Raw genomic sequence first — 26,643 nt, forward strand, 5'->3', positions numbered from 1 at the left:
TCTCTCTCTCTCTCTCTCTCTCTCTCTCTCTCTCTCTCTCTCTCTCTCTCTCTCTCTCTCTCTCACCCATCAATCAGTCATTTAATCATTCAGTTATTTAGCAAAGCATGAATGGCAACTCTTATGTAAACAGGATGTTGTTCCTGCAACCATGGAGTATCCAGCCCAACAGGATAGACAGATAGTGAACCAATTTCTCCAATCAGAAGACATGCTGCAAAAGACAGCACACAATGGAGGTAAAAAGATAGTCTTTGGGGAATAAGTTCATTCAACAAATATTTACAGACCGGACATGGGCCCAGTACTGAGGTTAAGTGGTGAAATAAAAATTAAAAAAAAAATTTTGCTGCTCTTACCTTCTATAAGAAAACTAAAACATTATTTCAAAAATGGCAAAATAATGCATTGTGAATATTATTGTGAGATAATTATGAGAGGTTGTAGGATCATATAACAGGGGAATCTAACATACAGTATGTTCAAGAAGACCAAGAAGACCACCTAAAGAATACCTTAATAGTGAATACAGGAGCAAAAAAAAAAATGTACAGGGTTTAGACTTATGTTACCCTGTTTTTAAAAGGTAATTTGTTTCTATTTTAACCTTACATTCTCCACTAGCATCTTCTTTCTGAGAAAACCTGGTGTTGTAATAATTTTGAATTGGTTGGCTATGTTTAGTCATGGACATGAAACCATCAATACCAAAATATTCTACTGAATGTCAAATTCCCTAGCAGATGAAAAGAATTAGACATTAGCAATTTCCCACAAGTGCCCATCCTTAAACTGTTGACCCAGTTTGTAGCCCAGAGCAACCCAGTTGGTAGGTAAAAACTATTTCTATAGATGTTCATTCTGGGAGCAAACTCTGTTTTATGATGCCACTCTTCAAGGTTTCAGCCATCTGCCTGCCAGTCATGCCTAACCTCATCTTTCCTTCTCATCATGAATATAATTGTCAACAGTGGGGACTCTTTTTAAAGGAAATGTTATCCTTAGCAATTCACCTTCTTCCTGTTTTCCCTCTTGAACAGAGCAAGACAATGATGCATAGAACTGGGAAGCAGGGATTGGTGCTAGAAGCATATTGGCTTGACATTTTTGTAACTTCTCCAGCTCCAAGAGAGTTGCTGCTGCCAGAAATAATCTTGAAATGCTATCTTTCCCCCCCCTTTTTGGATATTATAAACTTTCTCTTCCTGTTAAAAATAGGTTTTGATAATATACTCAGAGTTCTGACAAACCTAAGAGAAGGAGCGGCAGGGGAAGTGGAGCTTCCCTGCAGGGGACCCTCCCATCACCACCTGAAGGAACAGAGACAAAAGGAGTGGTCAGCAAGGCCATCTTTCTGAAAATCTGTGGTGGAGGGAGAACTTGGAAATTGATGTCAGTCTAACACATCTAACGTTTTTCAAATAGCCTGCGTTACTCAGATAATTATTGCATTTACATCTAGCCTGACAGAGCAATGGGGCCCTTTATAAAGCTAGATTTAGGGTATGAGACTAATTCCTCATGTGTTATCTTAGATGTGTTTCCTATAGACAAAAACAAGTGGTGATAGAAACAGTAATCTGGAAAATCTTAGTAGTATAGATGACCTCCATACTGGCTCGTTCCTTATGCCACATTCTCTGCTGCTAGCTAGTAGATAGTAGGTTACTGCACCTGTCTTATTTGCTGGATCTACAGAAAAGAAACCATTTTACAGATAATCCATAAGCAAAAAAAGAAAAAGAAAAAAAAGGAAACTCAATTTCCTGAGCACTTAAATGACTGTGCTTTAAGAGACCATAAATCATCTTGAAATCATTTTGACTTTGACTGAGGTAAAATTTAGGAATGGATTGGCATTGGCACCAAAGAAAAGTATGAAAGGCATTTACATGACAGATATTATCATTATGATTTTGCAATAACCTTGTCACTTATATTTCAAAGTATAGGTAATCTTTAAAATGCAGATAAATATATTTAAATGGACAATTTTCTAGTTCTCAGAAAGGGCTATGACAAACCTAACTTTACTTGATTTTCACTGGGAACAAAGCTGAGGAATGTTTTGGTTTCCAGTCCCCTTTTTCAAGCAGCCAGCAAATGAGAACAATATCTAAGACTTAAAAGTCAGTTCCAGGGGGTCTTGAAAAATCCATCCCTGTGATTATAGAAGTCCAGAATTTTATTTCTTTTCACAGAATTGAATTAGCTTATAACTGTATCTTGGGTAGACAAAGTAAATTTGGGCTCCTGATATAGCCAGGAAGTAAAAAATAGATAGAAATGTGGAGGGGAAAATGTATCTTACAAGTTTACCATACACTATTTTACCAAAGACATTCAACCTTCTCAAGAAATAATTTATTACTATTTGATTGTGCAAAAATCCATGGCAATTTATGATTCACTTTTCATGTTGTTCAATCACCCATCCATTCATCCATCCATCCATCCATCTCTCTGTCCATCCATCCATTCATCCATCCATCCAACAAATACTTGTCATTTGATACTAACTTTATAGAGCTGATTATCGGCTAATTAAGTTGTTTTCACTGTTTCCTGAGCAGAGGAATGTCAGAAGAATAGATTATTATATTGAATGTTAAAAAATAAAATATCTACACCTGCTTTCTCCTTTCCTCCAGTGAACATAACTGAGGTCCCTCAGATAATCTGTGCAGAGGCACAAAGCATAACTTTAAAAGTTCTAATCAAAGGAACATAGATGTGAGTTGTCCTGTCAAAGATCCAGTATTTTTGTTTTGTCAACACAAGTCAGTGGAGCCAGGTTGCATGATCAGGATAGATTGAAAAATTACATTTCTCTGATTGACTATGGCTAGAGTCAGTCACAAATGTAAACCTGAGGAATCAGGAGATTTGAGTATGATGGCACCAATCTAACTTTCTAAATGTTAGGGTCCTGTGGGCCCTGGGTCTGGGCTCCACATTGGCATACCTGAGCAGGAGGTATAATTGAAGCCATAGTTCAACTTGTCATGGCCACATGAGCTTGTTATTTAGAGCAACACCTCTCTGGCTTCCAGTGTGCAAATCTATCATCCGTGAACCTGAGGAAGGTGTGGTCTGGGGTCACTGACTTCATACACAAGGTTTTAATGAAAACAGAGCATTTGTCAATTCCCAGTAACTGAGCTCTTCTCGCCTTTCCAGAGAAATGGTGCCATGTGCTGGGACCAGGAAAAGGGCATTGTATATGAGGTCACAAGATCTGGGTTCTGGTTTGGATGCTGCCAGGTACTTACAAGGTAAAACATGGGCAAGTGTTTAAGTCACTCTTGATCTCTGTTAAGCCTCCTCTGTAAAATGAGAGAATCATATAACCTCACTGGGCTTTTGTGAGCAAAAAATCAATTGAAGGTTTATAATGTGTCTACAATGGTGTCAGATACATAGTAAATACTCAATAAATGGTTAGTACCTATAATGACACTATTATCATCATTAGTCATATGGTCATGTCATTTGGCTGTTCTAAGTCTGCATCCTCACTAAAAATAGGGATAACAATAGTCCTATTTCTGTCTTTGAACTATTTTGCAGAGTAAATGAAATGTATATTAGAAGCACTTTTTAAACCCTAATAATAATATGTCACAGATAATGTTTAATAAAGACAGTAATAAAGATAGTAATCCCTATCTTTGAGGAGATTACATTCCAAGGGCAATACACACAGACAATCAGTATAATTAATAAATAATTTATATACTATATTTGAAAGTTGCAGTTACCCTGGAGGTGGGGGTGAGAGCTTAGAGCAGCATAAGGGAGATTGTGGGTGCTGGCTAAGGGAAGTATGATTTCAGTAGGGTGGTCAAATGTACCTTTGATAAAATGACATTTGGGGAAAAATGGGGAAGAGATGAGAGAATGAGCCAGAGATCTCCTGGAAGAGTGTCCCAGGTGGTATATAGTTCAACTTCTCAAGACCAGAATAGCCTGTTATTTAGAGCAACACTGCCCTGGGTTCAGAGCAACCCTAAGAGGAAATCATGTCTGCCATTGTCAGGCTGTAGCCTACAAGAAAACTATTCTCCCTGGAGCAGAGGGGAGGAAAGAAGGGTGGTAGCAGATGAGGTCAAACACTTGATTAGGTGGTTAGGGGAGGACAGATCAGATAGTTAACCTTGATAAGCAGTCTAAGCAAAGGGTCAGACTTCCTTCTGAAAATTTTTCATCAACAAATAATGACAACTTGTGACAAGATGCAAAAAAGTATGAGTTTTAGGGTTCAACACACCTGAGTCACACTCCTGTGACCCTGGGCAAGTTATTCAACCTCTCTGAGCATCAGCTTTTTATCTGTAAAGTGGGGGCAATACCTTGTACAGTTGCTGAGGAGTTTATAATTAATGTACGTAAAGTGCCAAGTGCAGTGCCCAGCACCCAACTGAGAGCTCACTAAATAGCAGTAAATGCTGTGACACGAAACTGTCGCTTTGGCTCATCTACAACTGTGCTATGAGGGACTGGCGTTGGGCCTCCAGTGGCCACCTTGTTTTCCGTATTATTTAACTCAGTGCAGTAACTCAATCTGACATGTCTGTCACTGTGTCTGCTGGACTGACTGTAAATCAAGTGAGATTCAAGATACATCCTGGGAGCTTTCATATACCCTGTGCGATTTCCAATCATAAATGTTGCTTCAGTCTTGCATTAAAGCCAAGTGATGACTTTAAAATTGGTGGTATTTTCTTCAAGTATAGAACCAGCTATTACTGACTTGACTGAGTGTACTTGCAGCGGACAATTATAAGCTAAAGCGACCTGATTTCAGGTGTCTGGGTTAAAGACTATAAGGTGTGATTAGCCCTGTTGTTCCATTAACTTTAATGCCACTGATGAGCGTGTGGCAAGACTGAGATGCTCTTTTCATGAACTAAGTTCAAGCCTCCTTACTTCCTGCTTATAATTTTGCATTGGCCTTTTGTTCCCTCTGCTTTGCCACCTTGCACTTCTCTAACCACTCCTGCAAACAGCACCCAGGGTGGTCACTCTAGAGCAATATCCAGATCACATCAGTACTTGGCTTTAAAATTCCCATTTGTGCTGCATTGCAACATAGAATCATACCAAGATCTCTCCCTAGAGAGGGAAGCCCTCTCTAATTAAATCCTATCTTAAGTCTTCAGCTCTGTCTGCTCTAATGTATTTTTTAAAATACCCTGACCGAGACTTCCAGTCAAGATGGCAGGGTAGGTAAACAGTGTGCTCACCTCCTCCCATGACCACATCAAAATTAGAACTAAATTACAGAACAACCACTCTTGAGAACCACCTGAAGATTAACTGAACAAAGTTCTATACCTAAGGATATAAAAAAGAAACCAGGTTGAGACTGGTAGAAGGGGCAGAGACAGGAAATGGGCTGATACCACATTCACATGTGGCAGTTAAAAATCAGGAGGGCGGGGCTGGCCAAGGCCCCAGTTCAGATCCCACATATAAGGGCTGATGACACTGCCCTCTACAGCTAAGATGCTGAACAACAGCTCAACCTGGAGCTGGGCTGCCATGAGTCGCCAGAGACAGTGTAGGCTGCAGCCCCTGCTGCAGTGGGATGCCATGGGCTACCGTATGTGGCCGGCAGCCAGCATGAGCGGCCAGCAGCCACTGTAAGCAGCTGTCTGGAAGCCGGCGACTGATCTGCCTCACCCGGGAAGAGCGCAATGATGGTGCCAACTTGGGCCAGTGAAGCAACATCCTCCACAGCTAGACTGAAGAACAAAACGACAGCAACTTGTCTGTTCCCCTTACCCCAATTCCCCAAGAAAAATCTTTAAAAAAAAAAAAGAATCAGGAGGGATATCTTGGCTGCAGAGGTCCCCCTGAGGAGTGAAGTGGGGGTGGGGGTCCCAGCCACACATCAGGCTCCCCAACCTGGAGCACCAGTGCAGGAAAGAGGATTCCCCACGCAGCTGGCTGTGAAAACCGAGAACAATGTGATAAGTGTGTTCCAAGTGAGGGGGAGTGTTTTGAGGGGGATTAATGACAATGTGCCTTTTACTGTAATAAGTTATTTTTATTTAAGCATTCACTGTATTGTTTGATCACACCTTGTATAAGAGGAGAGCAAGAGAATAAGAAAGGAACAGAAACAAACTAACAAAAACAATCAGAAAAAAATTAATAAAGTGCCAATCACTATATACCTATTAGTAATTGCTTTAAGTGTAAATGGATTAAATGCTCCAATCAAAAGATGAATGGATAAAGAGGTGGTGCATATATACAATGGAATACTACTCAGCCATAAGAAAAATGAAATCTTGCCATCTGCATTAATGTGGATGGCCTAGAGGGTATTATGCTAAGTGAAATAAGAAATACAGAGAAGGACAAATACAGATAATTTTACTTATATGTTAGACCTAAAAAACAAAATAAACAAATGAACAAAACAGAATCGAACTCATCAGAGAACAAACTGATGTTTGCTAGATACAAGGAGGTTAGAGATCTGGGTGAAAAAGGTAAAGGGATTAAGAACTACGAATCGGCAGTTACAAAACAGTCATGCATATGTAAAGTACAATTTAGGGAATATAGTCAATAATATTGTAATAACGCTATATGGTGTCAGGTGGGTGCAAGACTATGGGGAGATCATTTAATAAGTTGTAAGTGTCTAACCACTAAGCTGTATACCTGAAAGTAACATAATATTGAATGTCAATGGTAATTGAAAAAATAATTACTAAAAATAAATAAATATAAAAATACCCTGAAGAGCTCCTTAGAGAAATGGTTGATTCTAGGACCAGGGTAGGAAATAAATAAGATAAGCCTGGAGCATCTTATAGGGCCAGAAATTAAGGAAGTGCTCAAAAAAAAAAGGGGGATGGGGGGGGTAGGGATACACACAAACCAGTTGAAAGAGCTCACAATGGCCAAAGTCAAAATATTTTGCGCAAGAAAATAAATAACATAGTATTGGATTATAACCCAAAATATAAATATCCATGAGTTCATATTGATATAAATGAATAAAAATAAATAGATGAGAGAGAAGAGACAATTCGGTTATGCAGAAGAATTCCCAATACTTTTAGTAGATGTGCAACCCTCCAGGAGGTAGAGCATAACTCCCCATTTCTCAAGTGTGGGCTACACCTGGTGATTTCCTGCCAAAGAGGACAGTGTGGAAAGAAGTGGGGTTAGGGGAAGGTCAGAGTGCAGAAATCTGACGAGCACTACCTAGGCCAAGTGAACAGTAACAGTGATAAGTTATGTTGATCGTATGCACCCTTGATATGATGTGATGAGAATGGCACTTTTCTTCTGTGGCCTTCCTCCAAAAACACATAACCTCAGTTTAATCATGATGAAAGCATCAGATAAATCCCATTTGAGGGATGTTTTATATAATACCTGACCAACAGTGCTCAGAACTGTCAAGGTCATAAAAAAAAGAAGAACTGTCTGAAAAGCTATCACAGCCAAAAGGAGCCTAAGGAGACAAGACAACTAAATGTAATGTGGTGTCCTGAATGCAACCCTGGAACAGGAAGGAACATTAGGTAAAAGCTAAGGAAACCTAAATTAAAACATAGACTTTAATTAATAAAAATGTAGCAATATTGGTTCAAATTTAGCACACTAATATAAGATGTTAATGTTAGGGGAATAAAAATAGGAAATAATAGGGCTTGGCATATATGGGAACTCAGTAGTACCATCTTCACTAGTTTTTTGTAAATATAAAACTGTTCTATAATTACAAGCCTGTTTTAATAAAAATGCCCCAGCCTCTCATATTAGCATAATGCTTCCCCTCCGTCATCCCCTGCTGAAGCCCTGCCCTACCTTTCAACTCATAACTAGAGAAGCCTTCCTAGTTCCTCACATGATGATTGTCTCCTCCACCTATGTCCCCAGATCTTGGTACTTACATTATGGTGTTAATTTTCATTCATTCACTTATTCTTTATCCATTCAACCAACAGGAGTACCGATAGGAGTTCCTATAACATTTGTTGATGATAGGGCTTTGAGGAGACAAGCAACAGCCTTGACCCTGACCAGGCTTGCCTGGGGTGGTAGACTAGTGGTTACAATTATGCAAGGAAATGTATAGGGTGCTCAGAGAATGAAAAATGGTGAAAGTGAGGGGTGTTCTCTGAGGAACTGAACTTTCTCAGTTCAAAGGAGAGTTAACTGGGTAACTGCATTTGAGCTGAGGGTGGTGTGTGGAGGGTTGGGAGGTAGGAGAGAGTATTCCAGAAGAAATCATATTTGCAAAGTTTCTGAAGCAGAAAGAGAGGGGCATTCCCAAAGAAATGCATCAATGTGGCTTGATATTATTACCATAGGTAGCCTATATGGTCACTTTACTCTGTGTCAGTCTCAGTGCTAATCTCAGTGTCATTTTGATTTATACTCACACAACCCTATGAGGCAGGTGTTATTACTGTTCCTATTTTACAGATGAGGAAACTGAGGCTCTCAGATAGTAAGTGACAGAGCAGAAATTCAGACTAAAACAAGCTGTTTTGAAAGCCCAAGCTTTTTCCTCCCATTGAGGGAGGCAGGTGTATTCTGCCTTAAGTCAGAGATTCTTGTGTTTCTATCATATTAAACTAAGGTTTCTCAAACTCAGCACTATTGACATTTGGGCCAGACAACTATTTGTTGTGTGCCACTGTCCTGTGCTTTGTAAGATGTTTAGCAGCGTCCCTGGCATCTACCCATTACATGCCAATGGCACCCACCCTCCACTAATAATGATGATTAAAAATGTCTCCAGACTTTTCCAAATATCTTTAGTGGGGAGGACAAATAGTAAAATCACCCCACCCCCACCCCTGCATTGAGAACCACTGCATTACACTGTAAGTTCTCAGGACAGGGCGGAGCTTTGTCTTAAGTCCTCCCTCCTTCCTTCTCTCCCTGTCTCCCCTCACTCCTCTCCTTTACATCAGTGTTTCCTAAGTTCCCACCATATATGGGCGGGGATGCACATTCCTTACAGTTTAAACACAGTAACTTGTATACAGTGGTTACTTAACAAATGCTTCCTGAGCCCTAAATGCCAAAAATCATAAATGTCGTGGGCCCATTCTTGTTAAATGAAAAACATTTTTCCTGAATGCAGAATCTGATGCTGGGAAAGTTGATTTCTGGTTTCTGGTCACTTGGGGTATCTTTTGTCCCTGGAGACCTGGCTTAGCTGATATCCTGCAGGCTGGAAGACCCACCTGAATGCTCACCAAACCTCTAGACCAGCGGTTCTCAACCTTCCTAACGCCGCGACCCCTTAATACAGTTCCTCATGTTGTGGTGACCCCCAACCATAAAATTATTTTCGTTGCTACTCTATAACTGTAATTTTGCTACTGTTATGAATCGTAATGTAAATATCTTTTTGTTTTCCGATGGTCTTAGGCGACCCCTGTGAAAGGGTCATTCAACCCCCAAAGGGGTTGTGACCCACAGGTTGAGAACCGCTGCTCTAAACAGACCCAGCAGTGCACCTGCTAAGAAACTAGTGGAGACTGCCATACATTATAATGTTGCCAGTAAATGTTCATGAATGCATGACTAACTTGTAACAATTAAGTGAAGCCGTACACCTGGGTCTATATTTCGAGGTACCATTTAAAGTACATACCCATTTTCTCCAGCGAGTCTTTCTATCATTTTTGGATGGTATCTGAATTGGAGAAATGGCTCCTCAGTTAGTTTTTCTATTTAGCCCCCTTGAGTGTACGCAGGCAGTGGGAGGGAGGGCTAAATTCTGGGCAGTTTTCCTGCCACTACAGGTGCTGTACCACTGGAGGGTCAGTTGCTTGTCATTAATGGGAGTTCAGGGAATTGTAAAGGCAAAGATGACACAAGAGTGAGCTCCCCAAATATAATGCACTTAGGAAGCATCTTTATTTTGTGTTAGCTCCAGGGTTTGCTACCCCACTGCCTTCCAGGACACCCAGCCTGGAGCTGCCGTCTCTGGAGGGCTCTGCATGTGTGCTCTGTGTGGCATTTAAACTATAGTGCTGCCATGTCTGTTGTCTCTCCCAACATTCCACAGACCTTGTGTATGATCTTGTCTACATGTACATATACAGGTTATATAGAAAGTGGAAGAGAAGAAGCCAATACTATAATACTTCACAGAAACTATTGCTCTAATTTCTCTCACTTTCCCCACAGGCCTAAATGGACGCTGAGTTATTTCTGATCAGTGTCCCTGTTATTTCTCTCTTGCCAGAAGGAGGGACATGTGAAGTGATAGCAGCACACAGATGTTGTAATAAAAATCGCATTGAGGAGCGGTCACAAACAGTGAAGTGTTCCTGTCTACCTGGGAAAGTGGCTGGAACAACAAGAAACCGACCTTCTTGTGTCGATGGTGAGTGGCTGCTTTTACACCTAGGTTTTCATCTAGGTGATCACTGTGCATAATATAGATCTTTGTCTCATCTAAATGCGGTTCAGGATAATGAAGAAGGTGCATTCAAAGTGCTGAAAAGTTATATAAATGCCAGCCCTCGGCATAGAGTTTGAAAACTTGATTCTCTGGCTTTGGGATTTTCAGACAGCTCTATTTTTAACATTTTCAGAGAAGAAATTTGAGGATCCAGCTCACTTGGGAAGTAATTTTGGTTTGAGGTCATATATAATGACAACGGAGATAATGGTAGTAGAGATAACAATACCTAATGTTCATGCAACACATATTCAATGCACATTTACTATATGCCAGGTACTGCTCGGGTGCTTCACACACACTCATGACCAGCTGGAAGTGCCCCAAATGTTCACCATGTGCCAAGAACTGTCCTAAACACTTCTCATGCATTATTTCACTTAATCCTCCCAGCAATTCTATATTGGTTATCTATTACTGGGTAAAAAATTACCTCCCGCCCTACACTTAGCAGCCTTAAACAGCAAACATTATTTTACAATGTCTGGGTGTCAAGAATTTAGCTTAGCGGGTGGTTCTGGCTCAGGGTCTCTCATGTGCTGGCACTGGAGGATGGTTTTCACATGGCCCCCTCACATGGCTGTTAGTGGGGACCTCAGTTTCTTTTCACATGGACTTCTCTGTAGGAGTTTGGTGTCCTGACAAGATGGCAGCCAGCTTCCCTCAGAATGAGTGATCCAAGAGGATAATACAGAAGCCAAAACGAACTTTTCTTTTATGATCTAACCTCAGAAGTTACGATTATTGCTTCCATAATACCCTATTGGTTATGTAAGTCAGCCCTATCTGTTCAGTGTGGGGCGGACTGCAGGGCTTAAAGACCAGAAACAGAAATCATTGGGGCAGATACACTTTCCCTCCCATTTTAAACATGAAGAATCTGACGCTTAGAAGGGTTAAATAATGTTCCATCGGTCTCATGGTTAGTAAGTCATGGTTCGACTGACTCTTGATCCCAGAGTAACTGACTCTAATACCAAATTGTGACCACCATATTCAAAACAATTTTATATGCTCTGTCAGCAGTGAGTTCAAGGTTAAAAGGGACCACAAATTTCCCTCCCCATCTTAATCTTTTATAGCCTTAGATCCAGGTTTCAGTTGATTTTCAAATTCTTCAGTAAGGAAATCAGGACTCAAAGAAGTGGATCACTTGCCCAGGGTCACACAGCAGGAATTAGAGCCTGAGTCTCTTGGCTTAGGGTCCATTCTTCTGCTTCTAGATACAGATGGGGAAAAATACCTTCTTGATTGGCTCATGTTATGTGTTTTCCTTATGAATCATTAGGTGGTTAGTAAGAGAAACACATTCTAGCTAGATAAAGCAAAGAGAAAGTTATTATTTAAGAAAATAGAGAAATCCTGAGGAATCCAATTCAGGAAAATCAACCAAACCTCACTGTACTGATAAATTCTTCAGGCAGCTGCCATCTTCTTTCCTTTGCTTCTAATCTCTGTTTCCCTCCTTCTCTTCTATGTGCAATGGTTCCTTCCTCAAAGATTTTAGCTTTTGCTCCCCCACAACATAAGGACTGGCATGAGGCTTTTATTTCCACGGTGCCACCTCTGATCTTACTCAGCATCATGGTATATCCCACATATATTTGACTTGGTTCCTGTGTCATAAATGCATTCTCAAAAAAGACTAAATATGATTGGCCCAGCTTGGGTCACATATCAACCTTTGCCCAATCAGCCACAGTCAGAGGGACAAATTCATGTGGCATGTACAGCTGCCATGTGAAGGTCAAGCATTATTTTACAAAAAGGATGTTAAAAAAGCCAGGTTAGGGAATACAATATGATCTATAGCTCTCAACCAGGGCAACTCAGGGGTAGTTTGGCAATGTCTGGAGACATTTTGTTCTAGATATTTGTAACAACTACTGGCATCTGGTGGGTAGAGTCCAGCGATGCTGCTCAACATCCTACAATGCACAGGCTAGCCCCACAGCAAACTTATTCAGCCCCAAGTGTCAGTGGAGCTGAGGTCGAGAAACGTGTGCAGTGGTTATTTCTAGGTCCCGGTCAGCATGGTGAGGCACCTACAGCACACAGAGGGCAGGCAGCTAGACTGGAAAAGCCATTTCATCCTCTTACAGGAGAAAATTCTTAGCCCTAGAAGCCAATAAACATTATAAAACCATGATGGTTTCTCATGTTCTCTACCAAAGAATGAACTGAGTCTATTAACTATAAATCTCCATTTTGTTTCTGCTTCAATTTTATTTCTGATGATCTAGAAATAGAATTGCCTTCAGGATTTGGAAGCAAGATGTGAAGAGCTATGCAATGTCTGTGCTGGCTGGGGGGGGGAATGGCACGTGGCCCTAAGTTTCTGTGAGAAGTTATCACTTAATGGTAATATTTTTTCTCTCAGAACAAGCTTGTTTGACTTTGGAAACTCCTAACCCTTTAGTTCAGGCAATAGGCAATTAGTCTCTACCTTCCAAGCGAAAGTCAATCAAGTATAGAGTGTTCGACAGTCTCAAGCTGATTGTTTGTAGTTTCCAAAGCATTCCACTCTTCCAAAATCCTTGAATCCATTGGCATGTATGGAAAAGGTCTACGTGCTACTATGATCAAAATTGATTTTATGGCCTAGATCTCTACATGCAAATTAAATAAGAACTATATATATAAATAGATTGATATTTCCAGTGCAGTTATTAAGATCATGAACTGTGAAATTAGAAAGACATGAGTGGGATCTCAGCTGTACCAGTGACTAATAGAATGACCTTGGGAAAGTCACACTTGTTTTTCTAACCAGTTTCTTCATCTGTAAAATGGGGATAGTAATTGTTCCCATCAAGTGCTCACTAAATGATGATCTCTATTTCCTATCTTACTAGTATGTGTTGGTAATGCCTAGAAAGAGACGTTGTTTTACAAAGTTTCATTTCATATTAATTCAACACAGTGACATTCTAGCTACTGTCTTTTAGAACTGCTTCTAACTAATTATACTGGATATATTATAACTAATGCTGGTTAGGTATCTTCAGGAATGCATGCTCCTTATAGGAATCTTGAAAACTACAGAAATGCATCCATACATTAAAGTCACTCCTGATATTATTGCTGAAAGATTACCATTGCTTTGTGAGATAACATGCATATGTCCTTTCAGGCTTAACTCCTCATTAAAAAGAAACTCACAGAGTAGGTATTTTATTGAACTAAAATGTTATAGTACTATTTTATCGACAGCTTGTTTCATTTAATATATGAGGACCATTTCCCAACTTAATACATACTCTTTGAAACATTATTGTTAATAGCCACATGAGATTTCAGGGGTGGATATACGCCATCTAACTACCCATCTACTTTGGCACATTCACAATGTTTCATGCCTTTCCATTTCTCAGCCTGAGAGTGGATAGAAACAAGCTCCTCTCCTTGACAGCAACAATCTATGCACCACATTTGTCCTAAATGTATTCTGCCGTACATTTCCCATGGTAAGTGTTCCAATTGTGCTGTTATTTGCTTTCCTCTGAAATTGCAGGTCAGTTGCAATTCCTACAGTGTTTTCAAAAACAGAGGAACAGCAATGATTTTAAAATAAGCTTATATTGGATAGTTTTAAGATTCAAAATCTGAGACCAGATTATTTAAAATGGGACAAAAATTTTGCAGTCCAATCTTAGCAACTTATTCAAAAGTATAATGTGACATTTGGAGACATTTTTAAGTAGTGCACTTTTAGTTCAAAAATGATATTCTGTTGCCTAATAACTGAATATACCAAATATACACTCAACAACTTAATTTGGGGATATTCATTTATAAATATTTTAAAAAGCATTGGAGTTGTGTCTAGAACTATACTGAAAGAATATGTCATTACACTCTAATTTACACCCTGTTATGTTTTATTAATTATTCTATAGCCCAAAATGGGGCAGGAGAGCATCTTACTAAATATCTTTGATTGAAAACAACTAAAAATATAACGTATAGCCTTTTACTAATCTCCAATTACAGTTGACCCTTCAACAAAGCCTGGGTTAGGGACACCACCCCACCCCCAACCCTCTACCCTCGCAGTTGAAAATCCCCATATGACTCTTTTTTTGTCTTTTTTTATTATTATTAGTTTCAGGTATACAAAGCAACATAATAGTTAGACATTTACAGCCCTCACAAAGGGCCCCCTCCTCCAAGCTACTATCCCTCTGACACCTTATATAACTGTTACAATACCATTGACTATCTTCTCTATGCTGTACTCCACCTCCCATGACTATATATATATATATATATATATATATATATATATATATATATATATATGTATACACACACACACACACACACTCACACATACATACCATGGTATATATATGTATATATGTATACCATGTTTCCTCGAAAATAAGACCTAGCCAGAGAAGAAGCCCTAGCATGATCCCTCCAGGATACAGAGGGCAGACACCCCTCACATGAGGGTTTTATGATCTGTTTCAGGGAGAAGGGAGCCTTTTTCACAAACTCCTTCAGCTTAAAATATTTAGTATGCCAAGGCTTCATATTTTGGCACCTAAAATCATGAGAGGGCTTATTTTCCAGCTAGGTCTTATTTTCGGGGAAATAGGCTGTGTGTGTGTGTGTGTGTGTGTGTGTGTGTGTGTGTATTTACTTATAGTTGACATACAATATTATTCTACTTCAGCTTCAGGTGTATAGTGCATTGGTCATGCATCTACACAGTCTATGAAGTGATGCCCCTGATAAGTCCAGTGCCCATCTGGCACCTTACATAATCTTTACAATGTTGTTGATTATATTCCCCACACTGTGTTTCATATCTCCGTGACTATATGGTGTCTACTAATTTGCTCTTTCTAATCCCTTCACCTTGTCGCCTCTCTCCTCTCCTGTCCTATAACTTTTGACTCTACAGTCAGCCCTTTGCATTGTGGATTCAACCAACCAAGGACTGAAAACAGTATTTTCTTTTTCTTTCCTTTTCTTTCTTTCTTTCTTTTTTTTTAAGATATTATTGGGGAATTGGGGGAGGGGAACATTGCTGGGGAATCATAAAAGGGGAACAGACAAGTTGCTGTCCTTTTGTTCTTCAGTCTAGTTGTGGAGGACGTCACTTCACTGGCCCATGTTGGTGTTGTGATTTTTGTGCTTTTCCCGGGTGAGGCAATCGATCACTGGCCATTGGATCGTCGCTCACAATGGCTCACAGCAACTCATGGCAGCTCACGGCCACTCACGCTGGCTGCCAGCCACTCATGGTAACTCACGGCAGCCCACTGCAGCCCCACTGCAGCTTACGCCTTCGCAGGCAACACACAGCAGCCCAGCTCTAGATTGAGCTGTTGTTCACCATCTTAGCTGTAGAGGGTACAGTGTCACTGACCCATATGGGATCTGAACCAGCGGCCCTGTTGCTCAGAGCTCATTCTCCCAAGCCAACTCTTAACCAACAAGTCACTCGGCCAGACCTGAAAACAGTATTTTTGATCCACGACTGGAAACCTCGGTTGGGAATACAAAAATACTCTTTTTGATCTGCGTTGGTTGAAATCACAGATGCAAAACCTGTGGACAGGAAGGGCTGACTGTATTTATTGAAAAAAAATCCACATATAAGTGGGTCTGTGCAGTTCAAACTCATGTTGTTCAAGAGTCAGTTGTACTTTCCAGGGACTAAACTTAAAGACTCATAAACAAAAGATGATGACTCAAAACATAATTATCTACTTAAGAAAGAATTTTTCCAAGAAGATGATATAAAACAAACAAAAATAAATATCTAGGGAGCTTGTTAAATTATGTTTTATCATTCTAGTTGATCTATATGGCATAAAAAGTTTATCAATATCAAAGTTTTAAGACTAATGGAATATAATTAATGATAATGATAACAATAATAAAAATTGTGGTTAACATTCTTTTTTAATTGAATTGAATTTAAATTTTTTATTAAATTTATTGGGGTGACATTGGTTAGTGAAATTATATAGGTTTATAGAATTATATAAGTGTGCAATTCTACAATACGTCATCCATGTATCATATTGTGTGCTCATCACCCAGAGTCAGTTCTCATTCCATCACCATATATTTGGTTGTCAGAAAAGTCATGTCACATTTTTGCAATGAAAAACATAAAAAAAAATACATCATGACTTTTCAGACAACCTAATATTTGATCCCCTTTAACCTCCTCTACCACCTCCCTCCCCCCTAACCCTTTGGTAGCCACTAAACTGTCCTCTGTGTCTATGAGTTTTTATTTCTTTGTCTTGTTCATTTGTTGTTTTCAGTTTTATATCCCACATATGAGTAAAATCATATGGTTCTTGACTTTTTCTGTCTGACTAATTTTGCTTAGAATGATAATCTCAAGATCCATCCATGTTGTCTCAAATGGCAGTATTTTGTCTTTTCTTATGGCCGAGTAATATTTTATTGTGTATATGTACCACATCATCTTAACCAATCATCTATCAAAGGACACTTTGGATGTTTCCATGTCTTAGCCACCATGAATAATGCTTCAATGAACATAGTGGTGCATGTATCTTTATGGATAAATGTTTTCAGATCTTTTGGGTAGATTCCCAGAAGAAGGAATGCTGGTATTTGATATAATCTTTTGGTAATTTTCTTCTTAATTTTTTGAGGAATCTCCATACTGTTTTTCATAGTGGCTGCACTAATTTGCATCCTACCACCAGTGTATGAGGGTTCTTTTTTCTCCACAGCCTCTCCAACACTTATTATTATTTGTCTTGTTGATAATAACCATTCTAACTGGTGTGAGATGATATCTCATTGTGGTTTGAATTTGCATTTCCCTAATAGCTAGTGAAGATGAACACTTTTTTCATGTCTGTTGGCCATTTGTATGTGTTCTTGGGAGCAGCGTTTGTTCAGATCCTCTGCCCATTTTTTAATTGGATTGTTTGTGTTTTGTTGTTGAGTTATATGAGATCCTTATATATATATTGGATATTAACCCTTTATTGAAGGTGTTGTTTGCAAATATCTCTCCCATTTGATTGGTTGCCTCTTTGTTTTGTTGATGGTTTCTTTTGCTGTGCAGAAGCTTTTCAGTTTGATATAGTCATATTCATTTATTTTTGCTTTTACTTCCCTTTTTTTGAGATTAAAGTCATAAAATCCTCTCTACACCAAAGACCCTATGCTTTCTTCTATGCAATTCATTGTTTCAGGTCCTACATTTAGGTCTTTGATCCATTTTGAATTAACATTTTCTTGAAGGCTTACCATGTACCACTTTTCCAAGTCCTTCAAGTCTGTACATTCATTTAATTATATCTCCAACCCCATAAGATATATCCTTCTATTATTTCCATTTGACCCATCAGGAAACTGAGACACAGAGATTTGGAGACTTGCTCAAAAGTGTGCAGCTAGTACTGGCAGAGCCAGAAGGTCAGCCTAAGCTATCTGATGCCAGGGCCTTCCAATGATCAATCATAGGCAAACCAGGATATAACATAATACATGTTATATTCCAAAGGCTTTCTTGCAAGATGCCAAAATATCTGGGTGAGAAAAAGAAATCTAACCATGTGGATACTTTCAGAAACATCCAGTATTTTGGGCAAAACCTGCCCCTTCCCTTTCTATGTCTTAGAGATGGTTGATTGATTGCCCTTGCTAACGTCGTTGTTGTTGAGTAATTGTAGCATTTTTGTAAATAATGGTTTCAATTTTAAAGACAGATTGCAGCTTCATTATTTAAGGCATGTGGGCATAAAATAACTTTCATGAGGAAATTTTCATTCAGTTTTTCCTATTTAGGATTTTATTCTCATGTAATTTATGCCTATTTCTGTGACAAATATGTGAAAAAACATCATTACAACTACTGGTTAGTAGAGGAGGTCTTTTCATTCAGTGTGGATTTTAGCATCAATCTGATAAAGCAAAATATTATAAGTTCATAGGTCTTTCTTTCTCATTCAGTGTAAATGATGACCACTTCAGTGACTCTGATTGCCAGCAAACTTTACGTGGTGCTTCTGTCTTCGTATACTGGATTACTAGCCAGAGGCAACAGCAAGAAGAGTCCAGCTTACATCACAGAACTTCCTAATGTTCACAGCTATGGAAGCCCCAGATTTTTTGCTTTTAACTATTAGTGTACAGCTAATATAATGAAAGACTCATCATACTCCTGGCTATTTCTGTGAAGAAAAACTCCATAGTATATCAAGACACTTTGCTCCTTGCTGATTGCACTTGGCCTCCAAGATAAGAGCAAAAGAATCAGAAGGAAAGACACGTAAGATTCAGACCCAGGAAGACAGACAGTAAAACAGAGGGACATGGGAAGGAGAGCTCAGAGAAAAAGGGTAATAAAAGAGAGAGCTAGATTAATAGATGTTTAGAAATAATATTAAAACATCTATCCATAAAGTGCCTCATTGGTTTTTTTCAAGCAACTGTTTGTATTCAGTCTCACAGTGTAAAACTAATTTTAACTAAATAAAATTAATTTAGTAGATTGAGACTACATTTTCTCCAAGTGGCATTACATGAGATTCCAGAACCTTTGCAAACATTGTTTCTGGAGATTCCTTCTTTGCAAACTATATGATAAAAGTTTCTTGACCACATACCATAATAGCCCCTAGAGACATTTGTCATGGAGAAAAGGCCTGAGAATGGAAGGAAACTTGAAATTCAGCAACAGCTTTCTGTAGAAGAGCATGAAATATGTATGAGAAATACTGCATATAATAGCCCATCCTCAGCCTTCCAAAACATGATAAAGGCTGTGACAATTTCTACAGACAAGAAACTTGTTGAACTTTAATCCAGTATTTCCCAAACATTTTTAACCATAGAACCTTTTCTAGTGTAACACTTATTCATGTCCTGCAGATCCAATGTTCTGTGAAATGGACTTTGGGCCATGCTGGTATAGACTATACAGATGGACTACATTTTTGTTCACTTTTCTAGGAATGTTTTTTAGGTCTTCTGAGACTGACTGATAATTCCTATGCCAATAGCTCAGTGCTTTTCCTAAGACTGGCTGACCAAACATGGCACTGTGGGTTCTAGTAGTAACGTAATTTCCAATATCTCAGTGACATGTCAGGCACAACATCAGTTTAGAAATCATCTAGAGACCTTCCAGAGCAAACATAATATGAAAAAGCTTAAGCCCTTATTTTGATTCATAAATATTAACCGTTTTAGGGGACGGGAAAGATGACCTATTTTGGTTCCACCATTTGTTGCTTGTCCCCCCACAGTGAAATACCAAGATAATGAATTGCTGTGGTGACTCAGGGACAGAAACACAGCAGTAAGTGACCTGTGGTCCCTTTATTACACTTTTGTTTGAAACATGACTTGTTCTCTCAAGGAAGACACTAGCGTGTTTAATAGACGAATGCTGAGCTCAGTTGGCTTTATAAGGAGGCATTTCTGAAAGGAGCTTCCATTGGTCTTCTTAGAAGAGTGTCTTCTATCACACCATCAGTAAAACAGTGGCATTTTCAGGCATAATTTCTGAATTACATATAAACATTCTTTTGCTCCCCTACTTGGCACCTAGTACTGCCCAAATGTGTGAGGGATCCAACCTGCATTAGTGAGAGGATGAAAGGAGGATGTACAGGAACTGACAAGGTCTTTCATACTGTCTAGTGAAAGGTCTGCCTCTGTATTTGTCCCTTCTCATAATAAAGAGAGCAGGAATTCTGACAGGCCACTGGCAGAGACCATTCTTAGGCCTGTTCTCTAGGTCAGCAGAGTGATGGAAAAATAGACCGTGTATTTTGGTCTATTTTGGTGTATCTTTGGATGCGACAGTCCAGTCTTCCACAGGCCTCACAACCCTCTTTTGTCACACCTGGCTCTAGCACACTGTTACCTGCCTGATTCCTGGAGACATTTGAATGTATGGCTTCTGGCTCATAGAGTTGTTTCCCTACTATTCTCAAGTTAATATAGCAAATTAACATTTTTGGGGAAAAAAATTTGTTATGTATGAAAATAATATACATAACCTGGTGTAAGAAATGTATGTATATAAAAATAACAAAGAAAACATAAAAATAACAGTAGTACTGCCTCTTCTCCCCTTTTCCACCAATACTCTCATATCTTCATTGCCAGAAGGAATATACCTGTGCCATTGTACCATATTTCTGTGCATCCTTACAGAAAACATCTATGTACATGCAGACCTATAGATGTGCACACATAGAGGTTGGTAAATCAAAATGGTGTCATTTTATATAAAATGGTCTGAAAATGTATTTTTTAAGTATAAGGAAATATTTTAAATAGTTCACTCTTTCAGTGAAAGAATGGTTGTTAACATGAAAAAATGTTCAACATCCATCAATTGAAGAAATGTAAATTAAACACAAAAATGCAAAGTTTCATCAATCAAACAGGCAGAGATAAAAAGTTTGGTAATACCCAGGGTTAAGGAGGTACGAGAGAAAAATTGCTTACAAACTCAATTAGTTAGCCACTTTTCTTTATTTGGTTCACTAAAAGGGAAGAAGATAAATAGAACATTTTTTAATGAAACTGGATATTTGGGGAACAAAATACAAATTACCTGCATTATATCTGCAGTGACTTTATTTAGCAACAGTTCTTGGACACATAATTCCCTGCATTTCCTCAACAGTATTACATTAATGAGTCTGGATATCACCTAAGAGAACTTCTAAGGATTTTGATTTAATTTCAGTGGGAAAACTATATATGAAGTATATTTAGTACATGTATGTGGACCTAAATACAGTAAGTCCCGTTGTAAACCTGTCTTTATATCCACTTGGGAGGTATAAAATTCTCTGCACAAATGTTTGTCACGGTATGTATGGTGTGTGTGTGTGTGTGTGTGTGTGTGTGTGTGTGTGCGCGTGTGTGTGTGTGATCATTCTACAGCACACCCCAAATCCTTGTCAGTTTTGTAGCTGGAATGTACTTGCTTCAATAATTCCAAATTAAACAAGAAAATTTCCTAAAGTAACTCCAAAGTCATTGGTTTCCATTTATCTCCAAAAAGCTCAGGTGTTTTCAAAGACCTGTTCTTGTCTGATATGTGAACACTTTTAATCAATTCTTTTTTTTTTTAATTCAGAAAGGAGTGGGGAAATGTTTTTCTAAATCTAGAGTCAGCTTCTCATCCCTCTAGCTAGGCTCCAGCCCAGATAAGGTGAGATTTTGGGGTCCTGTGTTATTAATGTGCTGTCCATATGAATAACGAGCAAAGCTTGTGAATTATTTCACACTTCTAGGAAAATCTATAGCCCTGTCCTTCTGCAGTAGCACTGAAAGCTGCCGAGGACATCAGCACATTTCTATATGAAAGATTCTGATAATTTCATCTAAGGAGTGGTGAAACTATGTCCGCTTCTGAGGCCTGTGTAGAAATGTATACAGATGAATACTATTTTGAAAAATTAATGATGTATGCCTCCATCTACCCAAGCTCCTTGAATTTTTGAGGATCTACCGCAAGCCCAAACAAGCCATGAATCACCTGCTAACCAGAGAACAGAGGTCCAAATATTTGGTGTTGACATTCAAAAGCCATTTAAAGATTCAGATATAAAATTGAATAATTAGTTTTTTCCTACTCTCACACTAATATGGATGTTGTGAGCTGAGGGAAGGGGAGAAAGAAAGGACCACATGGGTAGAAGAAATGTGGCACACTGGTGCAAAGGCTATCTACCACTACTACCAGAGATGTGTCACCAACTATAGACCCCGCTCTCCAACTGCCAGCCAGGAGAGCACTATGTATGATAGCTCAACACACTCTCTTCATATCCTTTTGGTTGCCTTCCAGTGAGACCGCCCATGAACAGCATCTAACATATTGCATACTGATTGTCCAACAGCAGTCATAACCACCAGTTACGACTTAGCATCCTTAGCATTCCATCCTGCATAGGCGACCCCAGCACACTTAATGAACCCCAGGAAGTGAGAAGAGGGATGGGGCTCCTTAATAGGATGGGTGGACATAGCAAGGAAATTTCATATACCAGATGCACAAGACCAGATGGAGTTAAGATCTCCAGCTGAGCTGGGACATTAGTGGAACACTCTCATCTTCCCCAACTCACCTATGTCACTTATAATCCCTAATATTATTTGGTATTGTTATACCAAATTCTATATTGTCATATAGCATTGTTAAAAATGTTTAGTGGTAACTTTCAATGGATTAAATTTCAATGTCAACTAATATTACTTAGGCTGGAAAAAAAAATGACTGGTGTTTAACCAGCTACTCACTCAAAGGAAGGTCACATTCCTTCAAATTTAGAATTGCTTACAAGTTCCAACTTAAAAGTTGTCACTCGTGATCGCCCTTGTTATTAATACTATACAATAATTTTGCTTTATGTTTAATGTTGTTCTCATCAATATTTTTTGGAGTACAAGAAACCTAAAACTTCCCAATAGTGGCTTGAGTGAAAATAGAAGTAACTGGGAGAATATATTAGGGTATTAGGGTCACAGAGTCCACGAGAAGATATGGCTTATAGCAGGACTCTAGGCAGTTAAAACTGGGCCAGGGCACATGTGCTCACCATGGCTGTCTCACAGACAAGGTCACCATTCACCTTGGGTTACCTCTTGATATCTGCCTCATTTTTTTTTTCCTCCACAAACTAGGGAGATTAAATCTGTCCATGTCAGCTGGCAATGGTCATCTCAACCACATGGGATAAATAGTTACAGTACTAGTTTAAAATTGTTAATTGGACTGGTTTATAATTGTTGAGCCCTTACTAGATGCCAGATTCATGTATTACTTGAGGTCATTCTTGCAACAGCAACCTTATAAGATAGGAGCTATTACTATTCCCATTTTATAGAGGAGGAACCTGATGTCTTAGAAAAAATAAATTAGTTTTTTCAGGACATGGCAGCAGTAGACTGGGACTCCAAACAAGGAACTGCTAGACGTGATGGGTAGGACATAGCATCAGAAAGGGGGGCAGGAAAAGTTCAGTGTACCTGTTGACTTTTTGTACTTCCTTCCTTGGAGAAGGACAACACCATTCAGGTTTGCTAGACCCTTCCTTAAGCACCTCTTTCAACACACACACCATCATTATCCATGTCTCATATATCTCAAATCCATCAATCACTCGCCATTTCCTAATTTCATACTGCCATAATCTAGACTCTTATCTGATTAAAATGTGGCCTTAACACCCCTTCAATACCCCATCTGACTCTAACTTTATTTCCCAACTTGTATCACCAACTCCAGAGGTCCTACCTCAACCCACTATGCCAAAAGCTAAGAGATGCCCTCCTCTGCATCTCAGGAGTGTCCTGAACAACACTTATCATAACTTATCATAATGGAAGTCTGATCGCAGCCCCCTTTGAAAGATGTTAGGGTTGTGTTGATTCCCAAACAGACGAATGGAAAATATCAATATAGGATCACTGCAGCTTGGAGCACACACAGGCCTACTTTCCTACCCTAGTTTTGCCACGGATTAATTACATGCCCATCAGCATGTTATTCTCCTGGGACTATAATTTTCTCATCTATAAAAAGGAAATAAAAAGAGTATGACATTGAAGAGTCGAGAATACTAAATGATATGTCATATAAACCACAAATTTGCAATTCATTCTCCAGGCATATAGTGAGTCCTCAATTACATTAGCCATAATAAACATGTTTTGAGAAAGCAATACTGAGTGCATTTCTAGATTTTGAAATAAGAATCTATGATTCAGAACTGCAATTTTTAATTAAATTTATTGGGGTGTCACTGGATAGTAAAATTATAGATTTCTAGTGTACATTTCCATAATACATCATCTATGTATTGCACTATGAGTTTTGTTTGTCTTGTTCATTTGTTACTTCCAGTTTTGTGTACTACATCTTTATCCAATCATCTATCAAAGGACACTTTGGTTGCTTTCATGTCTTGGCCACCCTGAATGATGCTGCAATAAACAAGGGGTGCATATATTTTTACAAATAAATATTTTCAGATTTTGGGAGATAGATACTAAGAAGAGGGTTCGCTGGGTCATGTGGTAATTCTTTCTTTAATCTTTTGAGGAGCCTCCATATTGTTTTCCATAGTGGCTGTACCAATTTACATTCCCACCAGCAGCGTATGAGGGTTCCTTTTTCTCCACAGTCTCTCTAAACACTTGTTATTGTCTTGTGATAATAGCCATTCTAACAGTTGTGAGGTGTTATCTCATTGTGGTTTTGGTTTGCATTTCCCTAATAGTGAAGTTGAGTATCTTTTCATATATCTGTTAGCCATTTGTATGTCTTCTTGGGGGATGAATATGTTCAGGACTTCGGCCCATTTTTTAATTGGATTTTTGGTTTTTGGGGTTGAGTTGTATGAGTTCTTTATAAATTTTGGATATTAAATCCTTATTAGTGTTGTATATAAATATCTTGTCCCATTTTGTTGGTTGCCTCTTTGGTTTGTTGATGGTTTCTTTTGCTGTGCAGAAGCTTTTTAATTTGATATAGTCCCATTCATTTATTTTTGCTTTTACTTCCATTGCCTTTGAGGTCAAATTCATAAAATCCTCTCTAAACCCAAGGTTCACAAGTTGAGTACCTATGCCCTCTTCTATGCAATTCATTGTGTCAGGTCTTATGTTTAGGTCTTTGATCCATTCTGAGTTAATTTTTATATATGGTGACAGATAGTGGTCTAGTTTCATTCTTATGCATGTGGCTTTCCCACTTTCCTGGCACCATTTATTGAAGAGGCTTTCTTTTCTCCATTGTTTGGTTTTGACCCCTTTGTCAAAAATCATCTGTCCATATATATGTAAACTTCAGAACTGCAATTTTGATTGTAATACCTGTACTTATACATCTCTTCCTCATTTGATTATCTCCAACCATAAAGCAAGCCTTTCAAGCTTCTAAAAATCTTTGCAGGAAACACTAGCAGGTGGGATCATGATATAGACGCCCATCCCCAGTCAGGCATGGAGAGTGAAGACAAGTTGAATGTGATGTATTTGTTTTCCATTCAGAAGTGAAGGTGTTGAGGACGTCATCTTCTAATGCCAATCCAAGTAAGAGAAGACACTCGTTTTTGAAGCGCCTGCTGGTGTGCACACAAGCATCTCTGAGATTGAAAGATCTCATACAGATGATGGATTTCAGAAAGGAACAAGGAGTGTGCATTTCATTGAAGATGGGGCTCATTATGTACAAACGACTTACCTCTTGCTTTGGTCTTCTCTCAGACTTCACATGAGGGGTGCCACTTCTCTTGTTATTAAAGACACTGTCTTTAGGTGACTTCATTCATTTATTCTCATGAATAACAGCTCCTATCTAACCTAATTCAGACTTCCAAATGCCAGGCCCTTTGTTCAGGTTAGTATTAGACATCTCCTTTTGGATTTCTCAAAGATACCCATCATTCAGTATGTTCAAAATGGAGCACACATTTTACCAGGCTGGCTGCTTGAGCATGGTTCCTACATCATTGAATAGCACCTGCACTGCAATGAACTTAATGTTTATGTCTCCTCAAAATTCGTATGCTGAAATCCTAACCCAAGGTGATAGCATTAAGAGGGTCCTTTTGGAGGTAATTAGGTCATAAGGGTGGAGCCTTTATGAATGGGATTAGTTCTCTTATAAGAGACCCCAGAGAGTTCCACTGTCTCTTCTGCCATTTGAGGATACAGTAACAAGTTTGCAGTCTGCAACCCTGAAGAGGGCCTTAACCAAAACCTGACCATGCTGACACCCTGATTGTGGACTTCCAGCCTCCAGAACTATGAGAAATAAATTTCTCTGTAAGACACCCAAGTCTATGGTATTTTGTTATGGCAGCTTGGAAGACTAAGACATGCATCTGCTCCTTATTCAAGCCAGCCTCTTGGGGAAATACCTTTGCTTTTTCTCACTTCCTCATGGCCCACATCTATTCTATCAACAGACTTCCTAGATTCTACTGTCCAAACATCTCTCTAATCTTTTCCCTTTTTTCCATCCATAAGTCCAACAACCAAGCTCAAGCCATTGTAATCCCTTGCCTTGATTACTGAAAGATCTTCCTTCTTACTGCCTGAGCCTTTATCATACATGTCCTCCAGCCAATAATCTAAGTTCCCCTGATGTATGTCTCCAGTGTATTTTGTTCTCCCCTTTTTGTAACATAATTGCCACTTTA

At 39.0% G+C, this 26,643-nt stretch overlaps 1 protein-coding gene across 2 annotated transcripts in view; it reads left to right on the top strand.

The window, feature by feature from the left end:
- Positions 1-26,643, top strand: part of TAFA1 (TAFA chemokine like family member 1) — a 573,437-nt gene that overhangs the window by 439,495 nt on the left and 107,299 nt on the right. The window contains exon 3 of one of the 2 annotated variants that reach the window (XM_019661057.1): positions 10,238-10,378. In XM_019661057.1, coding sequence (XP_019516602.1) covers positions 10,238-10,378 — 141 coding nt within the window. The remainder of the gene's footprint in view (positions 1-10,237; positions 10,379-26,643) is intronic. The other variant, XM_019661058.1, reaches the window with a different exon arrangement.

Source organism: Hipposideros armiger, unplaced genomic scaffold (genome assembly GCF_001890085.2).
Source record: "Hipposideros armiger isolate ML-2016 unplaced genomic scaffold, ASM189008v1 scaffold_334, whole genome shotgun sequence".
In the NCBI taxonomy this organism is placed as follows: Eukaryota; Metazoa; Chordata; class Mammalia; order Chiroptera; family Hipposideridae; genus Hipposideros; species Hipposideros armiger.